General features: G+C 36.7%; 2 protein-coding genes across 5 annotated transcripts in view; both read left to right on the top strand.

Annotated features, from left to right (window-relative positions):
* The first annotated feature begins 1,601 nt into the window (after nucleotides 1-1,601).
* The window catches only part of Sprt (PDZ domain-containing protein sprite), a 115,664-nt gene continuing 98,061 nt past the window's right edge, over nucleotides 1,602-19,204 (top strand). For 3 of the 4 annotated variants that reach the window (XM_076818251.1, XM_076818250.1, XM_076818254.1), the window contains exon 1: nucleotides 1,602-1,894. The gene's annotated coding sequence lies outside the window, so the exon portion shown is untranslated. The remainder of the gene's footprint in view (nucleotides 1,895-19,204) is intronic. The other variant, XM_076818253.1, reaches the window with a different exon arrangement.
* LOC143372235 (meiosis-specific nuclear structural protein 1-like) lies at nucleotides 2,923-12,116 on the top strand. Its single transcript, XM_076818286.1, has 3 exons — nucleotides 2,923-3,202; nucleotides 7,448-7,642; nucleotides 8,671-12,116. Exon 3 carries the CDS (start codon nucleotides 8,797-8,799, stop codon nucleotides 9,988-9,990), a length of 1,194 nt encoding a protein of 397 aa, XP_076674401.1. The 5' UTR covers nucleotides 2,923-3,202; nucleotides 7,448-7,642; nucleotides 8,671-8,796; the 3' UTR covers nucleotides 9,991-12,116.

Raw genomic sequence — 19,204 nt, 5'->3', positions numbered from 1 at the left:
CTTTCTATACGCGAGAGTTATACGCGAAAAAGTGGAAGTGCCAATTTGACTTTGAGGTGAGTTTTCACCCCCTTAAAGGGCGATAGGGCCCAAACGAAACACACCGTTGTTCTTGTTTTGAGTCACTCTATAAAACCCACAAAGTTGCGTTCCAATCGGTGAGTCCGGGTTTGCGGTGTTCCCTTGTCAGTGTGTAAAACTGTAAACGCAAAATCCGCAACGCAGATTTTCTTATAGGGGAAGGTGGGGCCAGACGGGGTACCCCCCGTATCTCGTGATACAAACGCACTAATTAAAATTGAGCACACGCGTTAGATGCGTCGCTATCGGCGCCGCCAGTGAGCAGCGAATCAATGAAACATGTGAACGCGTGACGAAGTTAGATCAGAATTTATAATTTATTGGGACTCCCTTACCTTTTCCTTATTTTTAGCACCCGTGGCAGTGATATAATAATATAGAAGATCTCCGGTATATGTATGTGTTTCTGAGGCAGAATTTAGCTGGCTATAAGGTACGTATATTATTTTATACTTTTGCAAATAATGTTTCGGGCAGTGTTCATATGATTGTAGTGAGACGAGAAGGGGCATGATGGGGTAACTCTCGTTTTCATTACCTAGAAATAAGAGTCAAAGTTCCTCATTGTTCCAGGATGGTTAAAAACTACAGACGGCAGACGGACCGAGAAAAATGATACTTCTTTTCTATTAATTAGTCCAAAAGAACTGATTCCCTTGTGGAAAGGTGGATAAGCTGCCAAGTATGTGGCAAATGGGCTCATTTCTCCTGTATTGATGTAGGAGATGAGGACGACGGAGCCATACATGTGTGCCTCCCTTGTCAACCCAATAAATAATTACTTTATATATATATATATACTTTATTTATATTGTTTTTTAATTGGTACCCCATCTTACCCCACCCGTGAGGCAAAATGAGGAGAAACGACTTTTTCTGAATTTTTGTATTTATTCCATTTAAACCTGTAAAACTTAGGTTGATTCAAAGTTAAACTGAAAGACTTATTACCAAAGAATGGTTCAGACATAAAATTGATTAGTTGATTGTGAAAATCTGTGTTTCATTCATCATCAAACCTTAACTACCCCGTCTTGCCCCACCTTCCCTATTAATAGAATATTTTTTAAACCAATTGTGTGCATAATGTTCGACGGACTGCAACTTTATAACGCTCGGAATTAACTTACTAATTATCTCCTAAACTGTAGAAGATAATCGCGTGAAAATATTAAAATGGGACACCCTGTATATGGCAGAGGGCGGTTGAAATAATTTGATAAAACTAAGGGGGCGGTGGCCTGAAAATTTTTCAGAAACACTGCGCTAAATTGACGGCTGTATTATTGACCGATTTGCAAAACATTGCCGGATTCTGTCTGTATGAAATGGAAGGCTCCATTATTGTCGCTGTGAGGCGCAAAAATCCATTTAAAACGGCTAACTGTGGGACCGTGATCACATGGGTTGGCGTTCAAGGTAGGGTCATAAGGAACCTACCTGGTGGGTTCCGCACGAGCCTATCAGAGGGATGAGTTTAAAAAGGCCGCGTGGCATAGCGTCGGTTCGTGTGTGCCCTGACGCGGAAAGCCGGTTAGTCGGTCTGAATCCTCCGTGCCGGTCGTGTTACTCGAGCGCTCTAGTGCGTTTCGAACTGTGCCCGTGCGTTTTCCGAATCGGCGTGAGACTGCGAGACTGTTTAACCTTGGACAGTTACCGTTTCAAAAATTCTCCGCGTGTGTGAAATAGAGCGAGTGCCTTTTTAACCTGCAGCGTGAACGAATCGTTCTTCTCGGTTCATTTTATCTGTAATTTGAAGTACGTGTGACTGGAATTTATAACATTTACCTTGCCGGAGCCTGCGCGCAAGTGGGTATGTTGATTTTGTTTTTATGCTGGCCGTGAAATTGCGCACGCGCGCGATCAAAGTCGTAGTAGGGCATGCTTCAAACAAACTTCGTAAACAAATCGTATGGGTGGGGTACGCTGCGACACAGTGTGCAGAACATGCCTACAGTGAGTAAGGATACGTTCATGTTGGAGCTGCGATAAACGATCAGAGCGACGATAAGAGCGAAGCGTCGAAATACATTGTATTTTTTTATAATGGAACTGTTTACATTGGAGTAGAGCAACGCTTACTACATAGATGACCAACGATAAAAGCGACGAGAAATATTTCTTTTTCTTCGCTGTTATCGCAGCTCCAACATAAACGTACCCTAACGAAAATACTCGGACATTTTTTAAAATCGCATAACTTTTTTAGAATTGGTCTAAATGACATCAGTTTTTTTTAAAAGCTAGAAGGATTAGTTTGCTAAGTGAAGTGATTCGTCGGTTTGAAAAAATGCAATTGGTAGAGATAGAAATAAAATAAATAGTAAACGTTGTTTTTAATTTTTTTTGTGGGTCTGTAACGAAGAAAGTTATAAACATGCCTAAAATTTTATAAAAATCGATTAACCTTGCTCTGAGCAATGAAGCTTAAAGATCGCAGAATAAGGTCGCAAATCGCTGATTTCGGGAATTTCGCGATTCTCGACCTTATTCCGCGATCTTTAAGCGTTCATAGCTTGGAGCAACGTTAACCGATTTTGATGAAATTTTAGGCATGTATACAACTTACTTAAATCTGCAAACGGTTTTTTTTAATTTTCATTACTGGCTCACAATAAAAGTTTAAAAAACGACCTTTACTATTTTTTTTTTTGCTACACCGACCAATTGCATTTTTTTTCAAATTACGAATCACCTCACCTAGCTAACTATTCCTTCGAGCTTATAAAAAAAACTCAAGCCGTTTGGATTGATTTTAAAAAAATTATGCGATTTTAAAAAGTGTCCGAGTATTTTCGATACTGTAAATGCCTTCGAGGTTTTCATAGTTTCAGTATTTTAGTGGCTACCTTTTGTGTAATCTTTTGCTCGTTGGAATTATAGCGATTGCCATCGCAAGCGCAATTAATGCCTCGTATTATGCAGTTGATACAATTGTAAATACCGGTTTCCACGCCTGTAATACGGATGTGATTTACATGTTACGTGTCCGGCGTATTAATCAAATTCACAAGATAAGATTAATTATAATGGGAAACCAATCAGCACGTCGTAGAACGGTGGAAAGAAAAAGTCTCGTTCCACTGGAATGTTAGAAATATACATTTGAAACAGGTACAACGTAAGTGTAACGTAACTCTGGATTATGTTATCCAGCTGAAGCTTTCAAGAGTGTACGCAGTGATAGATGAATTTCAATCGTTAACCATAATTGGATCCTCGCAGTTTATGAACTTTCAGAAACTATGGGAACGCAATGTTAGATTGATAATATCACGGTTGATATTAAAACAATAAGTGTAACAAATTCGTTAGAATATCTCATGAATAATCTGATGTGCAGTTACACATTAAGTACCGAATGTTTATCATCGCAAGAAATGAAGAAAATTTAATTTTGCGTAATTTCTGTTGAATTTTTATAATATTTTAGAAAATATAGATTTATATTCTTCGTCTGAAGACACAAACATTATGTAGATATCTAGAAAACGTGCAATGTTTGTAAAATCTCTTTTTATTTTAGATATAAAATTAACTTAAAGAATATTAATTTCAGAAAATGTTCGTTATAATTTTATGCTGTAAAAATATTTCTAAACACCTATTACTCAATTAGTTAATGTGTCTGCATGATAAACATGCCCCAGGGAAATTATAATTCTGTAGAATATATTGTTGCTCCATTTTCACTGGGAACGAGGCGCAAACCAATTTCAAATGATACAAAATATTTACATACCTACGTGTGTCGTAAAATTAGGATACTGTCTCTTGTTCGTCACTGTTTGACAATCGACGTTTCGGACGATTGCTCAGATGAAGTGCAGCTTGCGGTATTTGGAAGTGCAGCTGCTTTCTGGGAACAAGAAAACCGTAATTGTAGAACACATATATCAAAGTCAGTCGAAACACGCGTGCGTTAGAACGAACACCTTTTTAGAATAGACGGCAGACAGATTATATGCGATTACTTCCACAACTTGAAGCTCCCTCGGTAATAACGTGACGTCGTATCTGTAGCATCCCTTTTATACCTTTATAATTTTTTACTTTAACGTCGGTTTAAACTATTAAAGAATTCGACTTCGCTTATCAGCCTTGTAAATTGAATAACATAATTACATTTCCTAAATATTCCATACACTTTTACGGATTATCTAATTAATAAGATAGCATTAATTATAATAGAGGAAGTGCAGGATATTTGGAATACTGTTGATAATTTGGAATACCGAAGTATCTAATAAATTACTAACGCTATCTAATTTGTAACGCCGTAGATAATAGGGGCTAATTACCTGTTAACTAATGACATTTGTGGATGAACCGCCATTTTAACATTTTCGACTTAATCTGCAGAATAAGGAAACGTGAATCTGCAAAACTTTTTCAGCAAGTACTGAATCGTTCCAATTATGGTTAAAATATGTCGAAACTTTAGAGTTAAACACTTAATCTACTTATCTGCATGTTCCTTCTATGGCTGCCTGTCAGTTTTGCGATAATTTCGAGAATACAAAGTGTGACATGAATTTGTAGGTTTCAATGCCGTGTTGCTAATTGGGAATACCGAAGGTGAAGGTAATTTGGAATATTCCAAAGCTTAGCAATGCTTTTGTTCCACGAGTAACGGCTACCGCCGCGTCGGTTTGGGCCAGTGCTGACTATTTATTAAATGATTTTTAAACGATTTTATTCAGCTTCGATCCTCTGCTTGTTTGTATGTATGTATGTTTGTTTGTTTTTATGTTTGCTTGGTTCAAATCTAGAAACTCAATTTTAACCCACTTCCAACTATCCAATAGACTTGAAACTTTGCAGGCGTACGTAGTTTAGATGACAATATATTAAGTTATGAAAAATAACCCCAAGTGGTTTAAAAAAATACCCAGTCATCAATAAATATAACCCTGGTTTCCACAAATCCAGCGACTTAAAATCAGCCTATAACCACAAATTAAACTTAGACACTAAAAAGTAGGGCTCTTACTATTTCTCGGATTTACGGATATCAGAGTCTTGAGTATCCTAATATTGAGTATCCGAGTCTTGAATACCCGAGTCTTGAGTATCCGAATATTGAGTATCCGAGTCTTGAGTATCCGAGTATTGAGTAACCGAGTATTGAGTATCCGAGTCTTGAGTATCCGAGTATTTAGTATCCGAGTCTTGAGTATCCGAATATTGAGTATCCGAGTCTTGAATACCCGAGTCTTGAGTATCCGAATATTGAGTATCCGAGTCTTGAGTATCCGAGTATTGAGTAACCGAGTCTTGGGTATTCGAGTCTTGAATATCCGAGTCTTGAATATCCGAGTATTTAGTATCCGACTCTTGAGTATCCGAGTATTGAGTATCCGAGTATTGAGTATTCGAGTATTGAGTATCCGAGTATTGAGCATCCGAGTCTTGAGTATCCGAGTCTTGAGTATCCGAGTCTTGAGTATCCGAGTCTTGAGTATCCGAGTATTTAGTATCCGAGTCTTGAGTATCCGAGTCTTGAGTATCCGAGTCTTGAGTATCCGAGTACTCGGATACCCACAAAATGTATATTCGGATATCCGGATACTTATTTAATTTAAATTCGAGTACCCGAGTATTTAAGGGAAATTAAGAGAAACTAAATTTCCAAAAATGGCTTCCTTAACAAAAAAATACCCATGTATGCATACCTGCAACATCAGTAACTTCGGAGACGGTCTTCTTTACAGCGGATAATATTGTAACCACCAAAAATGTAAATAAACTTGTTTTTCCATACCAAAATAGAAAGTTATTATCTTAGTGTGTATGTATAACAGTAAATAAAATATTAATATAATTCCCTTCGCATTTCTTGTTTTAATCACTTTAGTTAAACTTGCTCTCTTTAATTAGAATCGATATAAAGAAAGCTTTATTCAGTCATGATGATAAAATATCCGAAACCGGGTACTCGGGTACTCGGATCCAAGTACGGATATCCGGATACTCAGATCCGGGTTTCCATCCGGATTTCGAGTTATAACGAGCAATCCGGATACTCGGATATCCAGATAGTAAGAGCCATACTAAAAAGTAAGTAATAAACAAAATTTAATTAAAACGATTTTATTTAAAATACACTAAATTTTTTAGTTTTTACTGAATTTTAAATAAAATCTTTTAACTTAAATATTACTTTTTATGTATTTTAATTATCTAAGATTGTTCCTACATTGTGCCTTTCAGCCTGATTAGATCATAAAAGAAAATAATTTTATTATCTACATCCTTTTTTTAAGTTTATAAAGTGAAGGTAAATTGAATAGCGGTATTCCAAATTACCTGCACCTTAACGAAATCAATACTTCCTGTCATTTTTCATTTAGATCAATATTTCAGTTACTTTTTGTTTTTTATTATTACTGTGAGTTTAAAACATAAAAGTTTTTTAGTTTTCCTATGATATTATTCGTCTTAAACAAACTGGTATTCCAAACATACTGCACTTCCTCTATGAATTATAAAAATTGCGAAAAATTCATAAGTAAATTACTGACATCTTTAAATCTTAGTTTTTAAAGTATTAGATAAATCTGTTATTTCAAAAATATGATTGACCAAATCTAGATTATCGTTAAACACAATATATTGTATTTGTAATTTTAAAGCTAATGGAATGCTTTTTCCAATTTCACAGAAAAATGTTAATTGTTGATTGTACTAAAGAATAATATTCGAAATTAAACTGTCGATCTTTGGTTTAATGCTGTTCCCGCTGCTCCGTGGAATTCGTTCAAAAGACATAAAGTGAATATATTTCTTGGTCTTTTCTGTGCGGATTACGCGCTTAAGTAAAAATGAAAAAACTTTGAGAACATAAAGGAAGAAAATAAAATTTACGAAGTCTCAACTGCTACCATGCGTTTTTATCACAAGTTACGTGAAAGTTTATTGAAATCCCACTCTTTGTAATTCCACTTCGAATTTCTTATGCATTTCTTCAATGCAGTTCTAAACATGGAATATTAATTTTTTAATACCTTTTAATCGCTGTTACCATTCGCTTTTCCCTTTCGCGACTAATGTCCATAATACATGTGTGTATGTACTGCGAAGTTCCAACTTCACGAGAAGTCACTTTACGATTAAATCTACACCCACGCAGAACACGCGCACTTACGTTAATTATCGTTTTATGCGATTCGGATTGACCCAATTTGTCGTGTGAAGATTCCCAAAGTGTAGGTAACCAAGGCCTGCAAGGAAAAGCGGATTAAACGTACCGTTAATCTGACATTAATTTTACACGAAGTTACTCGGGTTATTCATGTGACGTGCGAAATGCAAATGCACGATGCGCCTGTTCGCATTGCGCAGCGTAAACAATTTTTTGTTCCAGAGCTGACTACTTCTCACGCACTCCGCCACGTTACCGAGTTAATTATGCAATGCCAAATGAATGTACACGTTAATTACCCGCCGTGTAAACCACATTTCAACTTATGACGAAGAAAGTTTGAAGGAAAGGTGACTAAGTAGTGAAGCATTAAACGAGAATAAGCAATTGTATAAGGCCACTCAGTAAATGCAATACGTAAGGAATATAAAAACTCAAGCATAAATTATTTATATAACCGTTGTTCGAGAAGTAACAGATTAATAATCAAACAGAGGAAAATTTGATGCTTGTAATACAGGCAAGATTGATTCGCTAAATACTCATAACTATATTACTAATTTTTTTAAACAAAACATTTACAAATCATCGACGATCAAAGGCCATTTACTATTACAGAATTCTAAGTCATAGAATATGATTAAATTGAACTTGGTTTCCATGTAAATGGAATTTCAATTAAATATCTGAACGTATTTTGAATTAGGGGGAGTCCGGGAGAGTTGAACCACCTTTTACTTGAAGGTCCATGAAACCTAGGGTATGAGATGCATCGAGTTTATATTTACGTCACAGTAAGGCCTTGTTGTCAGACTATAATCCGAGGGTTACATCATTTCAATAAGTTAATAAATGTAAGCACTAAATTAAATTTTATAAAAAATGAGATTCGGCTCATCTCTCCCCGAGCGCTGGGAGATACGATCCACCATGTGGGGAGATTTGACCATACTCTAGTAACTCGGGAACAAATGAAAAACAACAACAATTTGCTTTAGTTTATAATAAGTAGCCACAAACTTTAGACATTACGATAATTATCTTATATACTTTAATTCAGCTTTTACTTCGTATTTCACTCTGAACACGAGGAATCACGTTTTCCTGACTCGCAGCGGACTACCGATCGTCATTTTGTTACATGACATGGTAACGGTAAAGAGTTCGCACGCTGTGGTTTGATAACCGCCCGCCTACCGCGAAATTTAATCAGATATTTGAAGCGGCTCAACTCTCCCACATGGTCAAGTCTCTAGGACTTCCCCTACTTCCCTTCACACGAGTACTAAACGAAGTAGTTTGATGCATCCACTAGTACTTGAGAAATAGTGAAAAGATTATGCTGAAAGAAAAAGAAAAGAAACAGAATAAAATAAACAATATACTCATTCACAATTTTTGTAAATGTTACAATTGCCAGTTCATGCAAACATCGTAATCATCAGTGTCCACAGGCACTTGTAACGAGCAACATTTGCAAGGATTACAGTCGTGGATATTTTCCTGCGAGGCATACGATCGTATAGAATTTTTTGCGGAGTATCGTAGACGGCGAATTGAACGAACCCAGCATGGAAAGAAAATGCGAGGATGAGCAAGCACAGCAGGAGAGTACGAAAATAACGAGCGATTATATTAGAAAGCTGAGGGGACGTAGCCGCAATAGAGAATCGTACGACGAGATCGCGGAGCTCGAGGCGGAATTGCGAAGAGCATACACCGCCAAGGAGTTGCAAGCTCAGCTCATAGAAAGGGAGACCGAACGGTACATCGAAAGTATCCGGAAACAAGACGACACAATTCGGATGAGGCTGGACCAGCAGGCAGCCATCGAAGACGATCTTCGTCGGAAATCCGAGGACCTGCAGAAGTCCGAAGACTACAGGAGGCAGCTGATGGAACAGATAACGCGGAAAGAAGAGGAAGGGAGTATCATAAAGGAGGAAGCTCGCAGAGAAAGGGAAATCTTGATGGAAGTCGACAGAATAAGGGAACAGTGCGAAGTGGTTAAGATGCGAAACGTAGGAAATGAGCTAGCAGAAAGCGCGAGGCGAGAACGTTTAATCCTTCAAGAGATGAGAGAGATTCGTCGTGATGAGGAACTAGAAGCTGAGTCGAAGAAGCTTCGCGAGGATGAAGAATACTTGAAAGAAATTGATCAGCGGACAGAGAGAGTGAAGAGATTTCACGAGGAGCAATTGCGAAATAGAGAGCTGACAATGCGTAAGATTGCAAGCGCATTGCTAAATGTGGAAACTCGTAAGCGAGAAAGGGAGACATTGATCGCTGAATTGATAGCTGAGGATATAAAATGCGAGCTATTGATCAGGGAGGAAGAAGAGGCGATCAGGAAGAAAACGATGAGGGAACAATTGGTGGCTAATTTGAAGGAACAGATCGTTTTCACGGAACAATGTAAGCTGCGCTTTGTCGAGCAGGATAGGGCATTCGCGGAAGAAATCATGAGGAGAATTATGGAGGACGAGAAAATTAATAGACTTACCGCGGAGGCTAGACGAAGAATGCAGGTGCAGTATCGCGAAGACTTGAATCGGTTGGTCGAAAAGCGCCGCACGATTCGGGAGGATGACATTTTGAAAATGGCGAAGGCTGCTGAAGAAGAAAATAGACGGCGAAAGATTGACTTAGATCGTGTTCAACAAGAAAGGAAATGCCTATTAGAAGAACATGCTACTAACGTTGGTGATTTCCTTAATAAAGGTGCTCTCACCGAGGAAGAGCGAAAAAGTATTACGCAAATGTGAACGAATTGTCGGCTTAATAACATTGTCCAACAAAATTGAACTTTTTTTCTGTTCTGTAACATTCAATAGCCGCCTCTTATTGATTTTTGTGCGCTGAAAACGAATCCGCAAACCGTTTGTCGATATCACCCTCAGTTTTCGAGAAATTCGATTTTGAAAAAAATGCAAATTTTCAATTTTGAAATGCATGGTCTGTCAAATTATTTTATGAACCCTTGAGAACACAACGATATAAGTTATTATTGAATTATAAGCATTTAAATAGGTTTAAACAACGATCAGAGGGAAAAGGACACCCGAAGTGCACCAATTTTTGCAGATATCTTGCTATATATTTTAGAAACTAAGGGTCTAGGAGAAAATTTGACTACTCCACGCGATGCAGCCGAAAATTTTCTTTCGGAATCCACCAACAGAAGTGGTAAGTCACGTTTTGTTTTCGATACAGAAGCGAAATAGTTTGGCAAAATGTGCGGCGCCGACAGTGGTAGTCACGCGCGTTAAGCGATTGTGTGGCGCTGAGCGGCAGTGTATCGCGCGCCGCCGTTGACTACCACTGTCCGCACCGCACGTTTTACCAAACTCTTTCGTTTCTGTATTGAAAACAAAATGTGTCTTACCACTTCTGTTGATGCTTTCCGAAGGAAAAATATCTGCTGCGTCGCGTGGAGCAGTCGGATTTTCTCCTAGACCCTTAGTTTTGGAAAAAAATTTAAAGATATCTGCAAAAGTGGGTGAATTTCGGGTGTTCTTTTCCCTTTGATCGTTGTTTAAATATAGTTAAATGTTCATAATGCACCAATAACTTATATCGTTATATTCGGGAGGGTTTATAGAATAATTTGACGCGACAAGCAACCGAATAACTATTACTGTTTCGACACAAAAAATGTTCAAATTTGAAAATTTGCATTTTTTTTTCAAAATTGAATTTCTCGAAAACTGAGGGTGATGGCGATGAACGGTTTGCGGATTCGTTTTCAGCGCACAAAAATCTATAAGAAACGGCTGTTGAATCTTACTGACCAAAATGGCTGTTGGACAGTGTAAGATATGCAGGTGATTTTTGCCAGACGAAATAAAAAAACGGAGTGAAAGAAGAAAATAATTATCCAGTAATAAATGATGTAGAAATTGTGTCTCGTATCGTTCATACATTTATTCCCAATGTGTCTAAAGCATTGTACACATTAATTGATTGTTTCACGTTGACAATGAAAATGAATGATGAAATTAAATAAAACTTCAGCTCGTAGTTATGATTTAGTATGATGGAGTTTAGTATGATTTAGTTCGATTGAATATTACTCAATCCACTGTACGGTAACCGATAGTGACATGTAAACTCATTCTAAAAACAAAAATTGAAATTGCAAATTTAGGAAGTTATGATTACTATAACCAACAATGAAATTAAAATCAATAGCATATATGATGTTTTAACTGAAGAGTAATCACCTGTATATTTTTATTGTACGTAATAACGATTCAGGATTTCGCTAGTATACGGAGGGCCATTTTTATTCTGCTCAGAGTATTTTAATGTGTCGACTGTTTGGACAAGTTTAGTAATTAGGAGAAACTTGCGCAAAAACACAATTCACGGTATTATACAAGAACTTGGCAGACGTAAAGTAGTGTACGACACGTGACAAAGGTATAATATTAAAACATTGTGTAGTTTATTAGATATATAAATATAAAGAGTAATTTTAGTACAAAATGTTATTACATAACACTTAAAAAACAATCCGGATAGGTTTACGTTATAAGTGATTTGCAGAGTAAACAAATATGTAATACATAGCTAATGTAATTTTAAAATATATTCTAATTGAAATGTAATAGTAGAACTCTAGATAATGTTTGCGACTTCCATGTTTCAGTCCTACGTCATTCTATTTATACTGTTTGTAACTACTTTTTAATTAGTTTCCCATCGATACTTCATCTGTAGGTATTATATATTGTACATGCAAACTTCTGAAAGCATTTTTAAATTTCCCTGCATTCGTAATTTCTACGCTTGCATTCAATAAATAGTTAATAAAATTGATATTAATATAACAATTAAACTAATGTAGCTTTTGTACTTATTCAAATTAATTAAATAATTTTAACCTAAATTACCATACCTGAGTACACTATTTATTTAGCATAAATTAAATACCTATAAGGGGCATAAATTATAAGGGTAATTTTGGCCACTTCTTATCCCCTCCGTCCCCAAGTCTAACAATTCGTAAGATTTTATATTCCAACACCTCCCCCCCCCCTTCCTTACGTAATATTTTCTACATTACATTTTCTCAGTTATTAAAATTCATTTAAAGGTTTATATAATTCATTTAACTCGGTTTCATGTATGCGATGAAACATAATTTTTAAGCTACTCATATTGAAAATTAGGTTTTAAAAAATATTACGTAAGACGCTACCTGCCCCCCCCCCCCCCGAAGAAGCCTATGTAATTTAAGGAGAAACCCTAATGTCGTGCAATATTATTTTACTAATTTTCTTCCTTACAAATATGTCATTCTTCTTAAAAGATAAAATACATTATTGTCATGTGATTTTCTTTTTAAACGATATCCTTAGCTTTAGAATAAATATTTAAACTCAGTAACTTGTTTCCTAGAAAATACCACTATATGACTGAAAGCAGGAGATTGTGTAATACTTAAAATTATATAGTATGAGGATCAAATCTGTCAAATTTGCATGATCACCACTAATACGGCATCTTATAACCAGCTGGTGCACAGTTGTCTACCTACATATTAACATTTGTATCTTAAATACAATCATTATATAAGATCGTATTCAATGTGTTTTATAATTGATTCATCTTTAAACTTGGGGTGATAGTTCAATCAGAATTTACTTACGATTTGAAAATGTTTGTAGCGCGTTTATACAAATTATTATTAAATTAAAATTCCACAGAACAGTATTCTGAACAGTTAAAGATTCATAGAATATGAAGGCGATGATGTAAAAAATATAAATATGTGTATCCTTGGGGGAACAAAAGAAAATAATATTTTAATGTAACTGAAAATGCGGTTCTGTACGGAAAGAGTAATATTGAATGTATAGGATGTAAACAAATTATTTGTCCCAGCTTTTACAGGTAAGTCTATACCTACACACTTGAATCGGTGAAGATCTGTTAAAAAAATGTGCCGCAAAATTGACTCCTGCCTCAAAATTCAGGGTCAAATATTTTTTATATTTTTATATTTTTTTTATATATTTATAGTTTTAATATATGAAGTTACGTAAATCTAAACGAAATATTAGCAGCACATCGTATACATTTTTGGTTTAAACTAAAGAGCATAAGTGTTAGAAAAATTTCTAATGTGATTAATATAGATTTAAATTTTTAATTTTCTCAATAAAGATACTCATTCTTTATGAATTCGTATTTAACTGTAACATTGCAAAAACCATGAAAAGGTTTTTTAATTACGGCATTGCAAGGAGATAATACGTCAAAAATGTTCAGTGTTACTTTACAAAATTCAAAACTGGCGATGTCATTGAAAGGCAAAGTCAAATAGAAAATAACAACCAACGTTTGACGAAGATTATTGAAAATAATTCACGTTCAAGTACTCAAGGGGGAACCTCATACATATACGTCTTTAAATAAACTGGTTATTCGTGTTTTAGCGGTGTTTAAAATGTTATGCAAATAGAGATAGCAGCTTCAATTACCTAGGCAAACAAGGAAAATCCGGGTATTAAGTAAATCATCTGTAAGAAGAAATGGATTTTATAAATGAAATTTCCAATGTGGAAGATGACTGCAATTTTTTTCCCACCCGTGACGCCACCAGCACACGTGCCACTTGTCATCGGCGTGTTATAAAACATTAATATGTAACTACCAGCTTCATACATTCCACAAATGAAAAATTCGCGCCCAAACTATTCACACATGCGCACTCATGCAAAATCGCAGTACATGCGCTAGTGGCGCCATCTGCGCCGAGCTTTGCGGCATCTTCCACATTGGAACAGTTCGTTAAATAATTAATTACTTTCAGTTCGTGCTCGTATTTCACAACGTTTACTTCAGCATTCACAAACTACACTTTAGTAACATCTCAGGCTTTCACCCTTAAATCATTTGTTTCACAATCACGACCATTCGTAAGTGTTGTGACAGGAAGATTCGTTCGGCTTGCAAATATTACTCACATACCTTTAAAGACTGAAAACTATAAAACGTAATTACCGTAGATATGTAAAATTCGGGTAAAGCGCGATCATAATACTTTTCTCAGTTGCAATAAATTATTGCGTTAGGGTAAGTTGGTTCTGCGATAGAAACTATAAGAACGTCGATCAGACGCTTGTATCTTTACTCATCTCTTAGTAAACGTACTTAGCTCTGCTCGCTGCTTTAATGTAAACACTTCCATTATGAAACTATAGTATTAGTGAATTAAACTATAGTATTTCTATGCTCGCTCTCATCGCTGCTCTTATCGTTTATCGCATATCCAACGTAAACTTGTCTAAATTCGAATGGACAAAGGGAACACCAAACTCCTCACATCCCACCGCCGTGAGATGTATCCCATAACGTTGTAAAAAATTGTATAAAACATACATGTTAATGCCAATCTTTCTCATCGCAGTATCTTTTTTTTAAATTATTGACGTAACTTTTTCAAGCAAAATATAAAAATCTAAAATCTTTCGTCGCCAAGACTTAATTCGCAGTAATACGTGGAAGCAACTAAAACTTGTCCACACTGTTCTTTTCTGTTTTCGAAGTTTTCTTTTAACCACAACTCAAACGGCTACCATAGCCGCTAGTACACGTTCGTCCATGTCGCTTGATTTGCACAAACAGACTGATTGTGAGTGGTCTTCCAGTTTAGCTGAAGCTTGAGTCTAGCTGACAATGGGACATTTAGACACACGTGACACGTCTTGCTGACACTCAGAGTTGGGCATTATCTAGATAAAAAATTATTTAAATAACGATCGAACAAAATACTTTATCTGTATTCGTTATTCGAGGCTCGTATAATCGAAGTTATCTTTCTTCGAAGAGCCACGAATAAATAAGTTTATTCGAAGAGAATTTATCCGACAAATAAAGATAATATTTTTATTCGTAGTGCCGAATACATTTTTCACTCGCAGCTTTTATCTTTTATTCGAAGCCTTCGAATAAAGCTACAAATAACTTTCGTCACCGTTGAGCGTGTTTATTCGAGCCGTTGAACACAGAGTACCGACGGCGCAACTTGGGGTCTTGGCAACGTTGCCGGGAATAGTTCACCAGAGTGTCTTCGGGCGGAGGGGGAACACGCCACGCATGCGCATGATGCGTTGGCTCCCAACCAATCGACGTCAAGGTTGGTTCCCCCTCCAGCCGGAGACACTCCGGTGAACTATTTCCTGGCAGCGCTGGGTCTTGGTGACTGTCGCACGCGCTATCTTGCAATGTAGTATTGTCCAATGACGAAAGTTTCAATTTTCATAATTTCATCTTATCTTTTCGAAATTAGTACCAATCGACTGGTGAAGTTTTCTCGACAAAAATAAGTCAAAACGCGTCATACGTCACACTAGTTTTAACAGTAACCAATTTCAATATATTATCCTGGATAGTGACATTATTGTTACAACTACTCCGATTTATAGACGGTCACAAAAATCTACGTACCTACACGTTGTGTGACAGTTTCGCTGCTGTCGGTCGTGCAAAACAACAAAACAGTTCTGTTCCCGGCTCATCATCAATTTCACAATGGATTTCAAAGAGGCTGCTCTGATCTGTGCTCCCGCAATACAAGAAAGGAAGAAAAGAAAAAGGGAACGATATTAGATGCATCCACTATTCAGTGCCAGATTCTTAAAGGGAAAGTTTCACACATTTGTATGATAATTTGAGAACATATCCCACCAAATTGTTTGCCTACTGTCGTATGACAATAGGAGGCCTGAATGCATCTTTTCATTATAATTCAGCAAACTTGCTCCCACGATCTCCTCTTGACAGTGACATCTAACTTATCGGCTAAATCTTGTTGGTATAGACATGGCTTCTTCTGTACTTCATCAACTAAAAGTTCAGTGTCTTCTGCATCAACCGCCACTCTGTACGTTTCAATCCACGAGACGATAGTTCCTTTAGTATTGCGCACACGTTCATTAGTTTTATAACGCCAGAAACTATGGAGAAACAGATCAGTTGCTGTTCTGTTGCTAGACCTCTAAGATAGCAGTAGCGCGTGTTTCTTCACGTTTTTGAATCCTATGGTTAACTGACTGAAAGATTGACGCGGCAACGTCGCAAAAAAGGTAAAGCGACAACTTCATTGTGAAGCTGTCAACAATTTTTGCAGAGTCACGTGTCGAAGGATCGACAAAATAAACTAATATGGGAAAAAATTTATTCATAAAAAGTTATTCATAAATTGGCAATAGATGATGGCGAAGGCAAAATAAAGAATAAACTAATTACCCATTAAAAATTTAGAAGCAGAATTAAAAATAAAAGAGTATAAACTGTTACAAATAAAGATCCATGGTTTTTAATAATGACATTTTACCTTTCTTTTCCTCGTGTTACTGTTAGAAAATTAGTTTTAGATAAGTAGGGGTAAAGTAGGCCTCTTCTTCCTCCAAATGTTCGAAAACGTTAATATTCATGATCACTACCATTTCTACACGATTTTTTCGACGCAGCGCCTTTTTCAACAAAACTAAAATTGCTTGGCGTCGCAAAGTATACAATGGCGTCCAGAACAATCCACAAGCATAACTCTGTTTTCTATTTCACATTTCCTACTTCCCACACTACTGCAAAACGCACTAACTGGCAGTTCCAGCAGTTATATGGTGCCTGAACCTCTAGTCAAATTGACCGGAGGATAACTGGCAGATAACTCTGGAGGTGAAGAAATAGGCATGTGCCAGATATCTGCTAGATGACTGGCAGATGTCTGGAAGTGAAGAAATCGGCCGTAAAACGAATAAGTCGCACTGCAATCGTGTCGTTAAACGAACGCCTTTCCACAAATGACAATACATTTCTCCTGAGCGATGAAATTGTAGGTCAACAAATTGTAGCCATTACGTGCAGGCTCTAAATATTCGTTACAAGAGAGAATCCGAAGGATTCCAATCAGGTGAGTACGGACACCACGCAACGGATGTTGAGATACATACTATAATATTACGTTGTCCATCCTGCGCAGTATAAGTAAAATGCACTCGAAATCGGCGCTGCTGTTTTCTCCAGTCTGCAGAAAACAAAATAAACGGTCCACTTTCTTCAAGTTCAGCAGCTTAGAGTAGATTTCCAGTTCATGATTTCGAGTTCTTATTATAAACTTATTGTTCTGAATATAATATGGAAAAGAAACTTCTTCCTTCACATATCTTTATGAACTGTCTTTCATTGTTGTGGTATATAAGATGTTGTTTTTTTTTTTTATTGTTTTCCTATGTTTTAAGCAGGATGGGTGTTTCAAGCGTATTTTTGCTTATATTGCCCAACGGAACCTATAGTCCCATTTTTTTTTGTTCCCTCCTCTCTCTTTCGGGTCTCAGCAGCAACAGCGCACCCGGAGAAAGGTGGTGTCTCCCATCTTTCCCCGGTACACCGCCCCGCGATGCTTAACTTCGGTGATCTAACGAGAACCGGTGTTTTCCATCACGGCTACGGCCACTGATGGTATATAAGATACATTCGCAAAATGTGGATGAAGCTTTTTAGAACGACGTTATCATTATCACTAATTACTGGAGTAACAACTGGCATATCAACACTCAACAGTACCCAAAATATTATATAATATTATATCAGAAATTCACGACGATGTACTGTTGACGAATTTTTATTCCCTATCAGAGTATTGTGGGACAAGAGGGCGTACTTTAGTTTAGACTTCCCTAAAATCCTTGGTATTACACTGATAGTCATGTCGTTGTGTAAGAAATAACTACTATCCCTTATTATTCAATAGGCAGTGACTTCATGTAAATTTACCTGTAACAACTTATAAAATAAATATTTCCAAAAAGTGTCAAATGCGAATTTTACCTGATATGTCGGGGATATATGATATTATATCATATAAAAGATATGATATATCTTTTAAGGAAATTAAGTAATTTGGAAAAAAGCTTTATTTCTTCGTAATATTTCGGAGAAGATAACATTCTTGGTATAATGATTTTCTGACATTAGGATGAATTGTTGTTGCGCATCACCTACCGGAGCAATGATGGCGAATATTATCCATCGGTCCTATTTGAACTTCTCCTAGGTTAACATACCTAGGTAAATTCCTGGATCATAATTCAATGCAAACCATCCGGCAACATTCACTCTTATAAGTCCAGGATTTACCAGTGTATCTTAATATATCAAGCAGAATGTGTTTGTGTGTTTGTCTGTCGCCTAAAAATTCGAACGGTAAACTCAGGGGTCACGAAATTTCTCCCAGCTCATTATACCTACGTAATCCAGATGAACGTGGCTATTTTCACAAAAAAAGGAAAATAAATAAAAAACAATTTTTTTATAAAATCAGAATCTAAAATTTCAGGTGAAGCTGAGTAGCAAAGCTAGTATTGCATACGTCAAGCAGGTGTGGATGATCTTCACAAATTTGAACGCATCCACACGGGGTACACATAAAGCTGTAACAGCAATTTGTAACGATACGATCATTCTAACATATATGTCCGCGGTAATCCACTTCTCTAGCGAGAAAGCGCGCGTAAAGCTTTGCCATCTGGTGGTGACATCACGGTACTGCTGCGGGCGAGGTATCGCGCGAGCCGAATATGCGCATGCGCGCGCGAAGTGGACTGTCATATACACGGGTCACATGGTCTGCAAAACAGCCCTACACATGAAATGTTTACGCATAAATTACATGTTAATAACGCGTTTCTGAGACATGCTACATAGCCTATGTCCATCCTAGAGTATGCAGAAATAACGTGTTACAATTTGAAGAAGATCGGTTCAACAGATCTTGAGTTTTGCGCGAACATAAAAATCGGCTCTCTCTTTATATAATAGTATAGATAAATAAAGTGAGTGTAAGAATTATCGAAATTTTAACGTCATTCTTTAAGAGAACGGTTGGTTTGCGACCTATGGTTCCTTTGACACTTTTTATCCTCAGGACGAGTAGAACACACTGCAATAAAAAAATTTGACCTTGGG

Source organism: Andrena cerasifolii, chromosome 8 (assembly GCF_050908995.1).
Source record: "Andrena cerasifolii isolate SP2316 chromosome 8, iyAndCera1_principal, whole genome shotgun sequence".
Lineage (NCBI taxonomy): Eukaryota > Metazoa > Arthropoda > Insecta > Hymenoptera > Andrenidae > Andrena > Andrena cerasifolii.
This window is presented reverse-complemented; position numbering and strand designations above follow the sequence as displayed.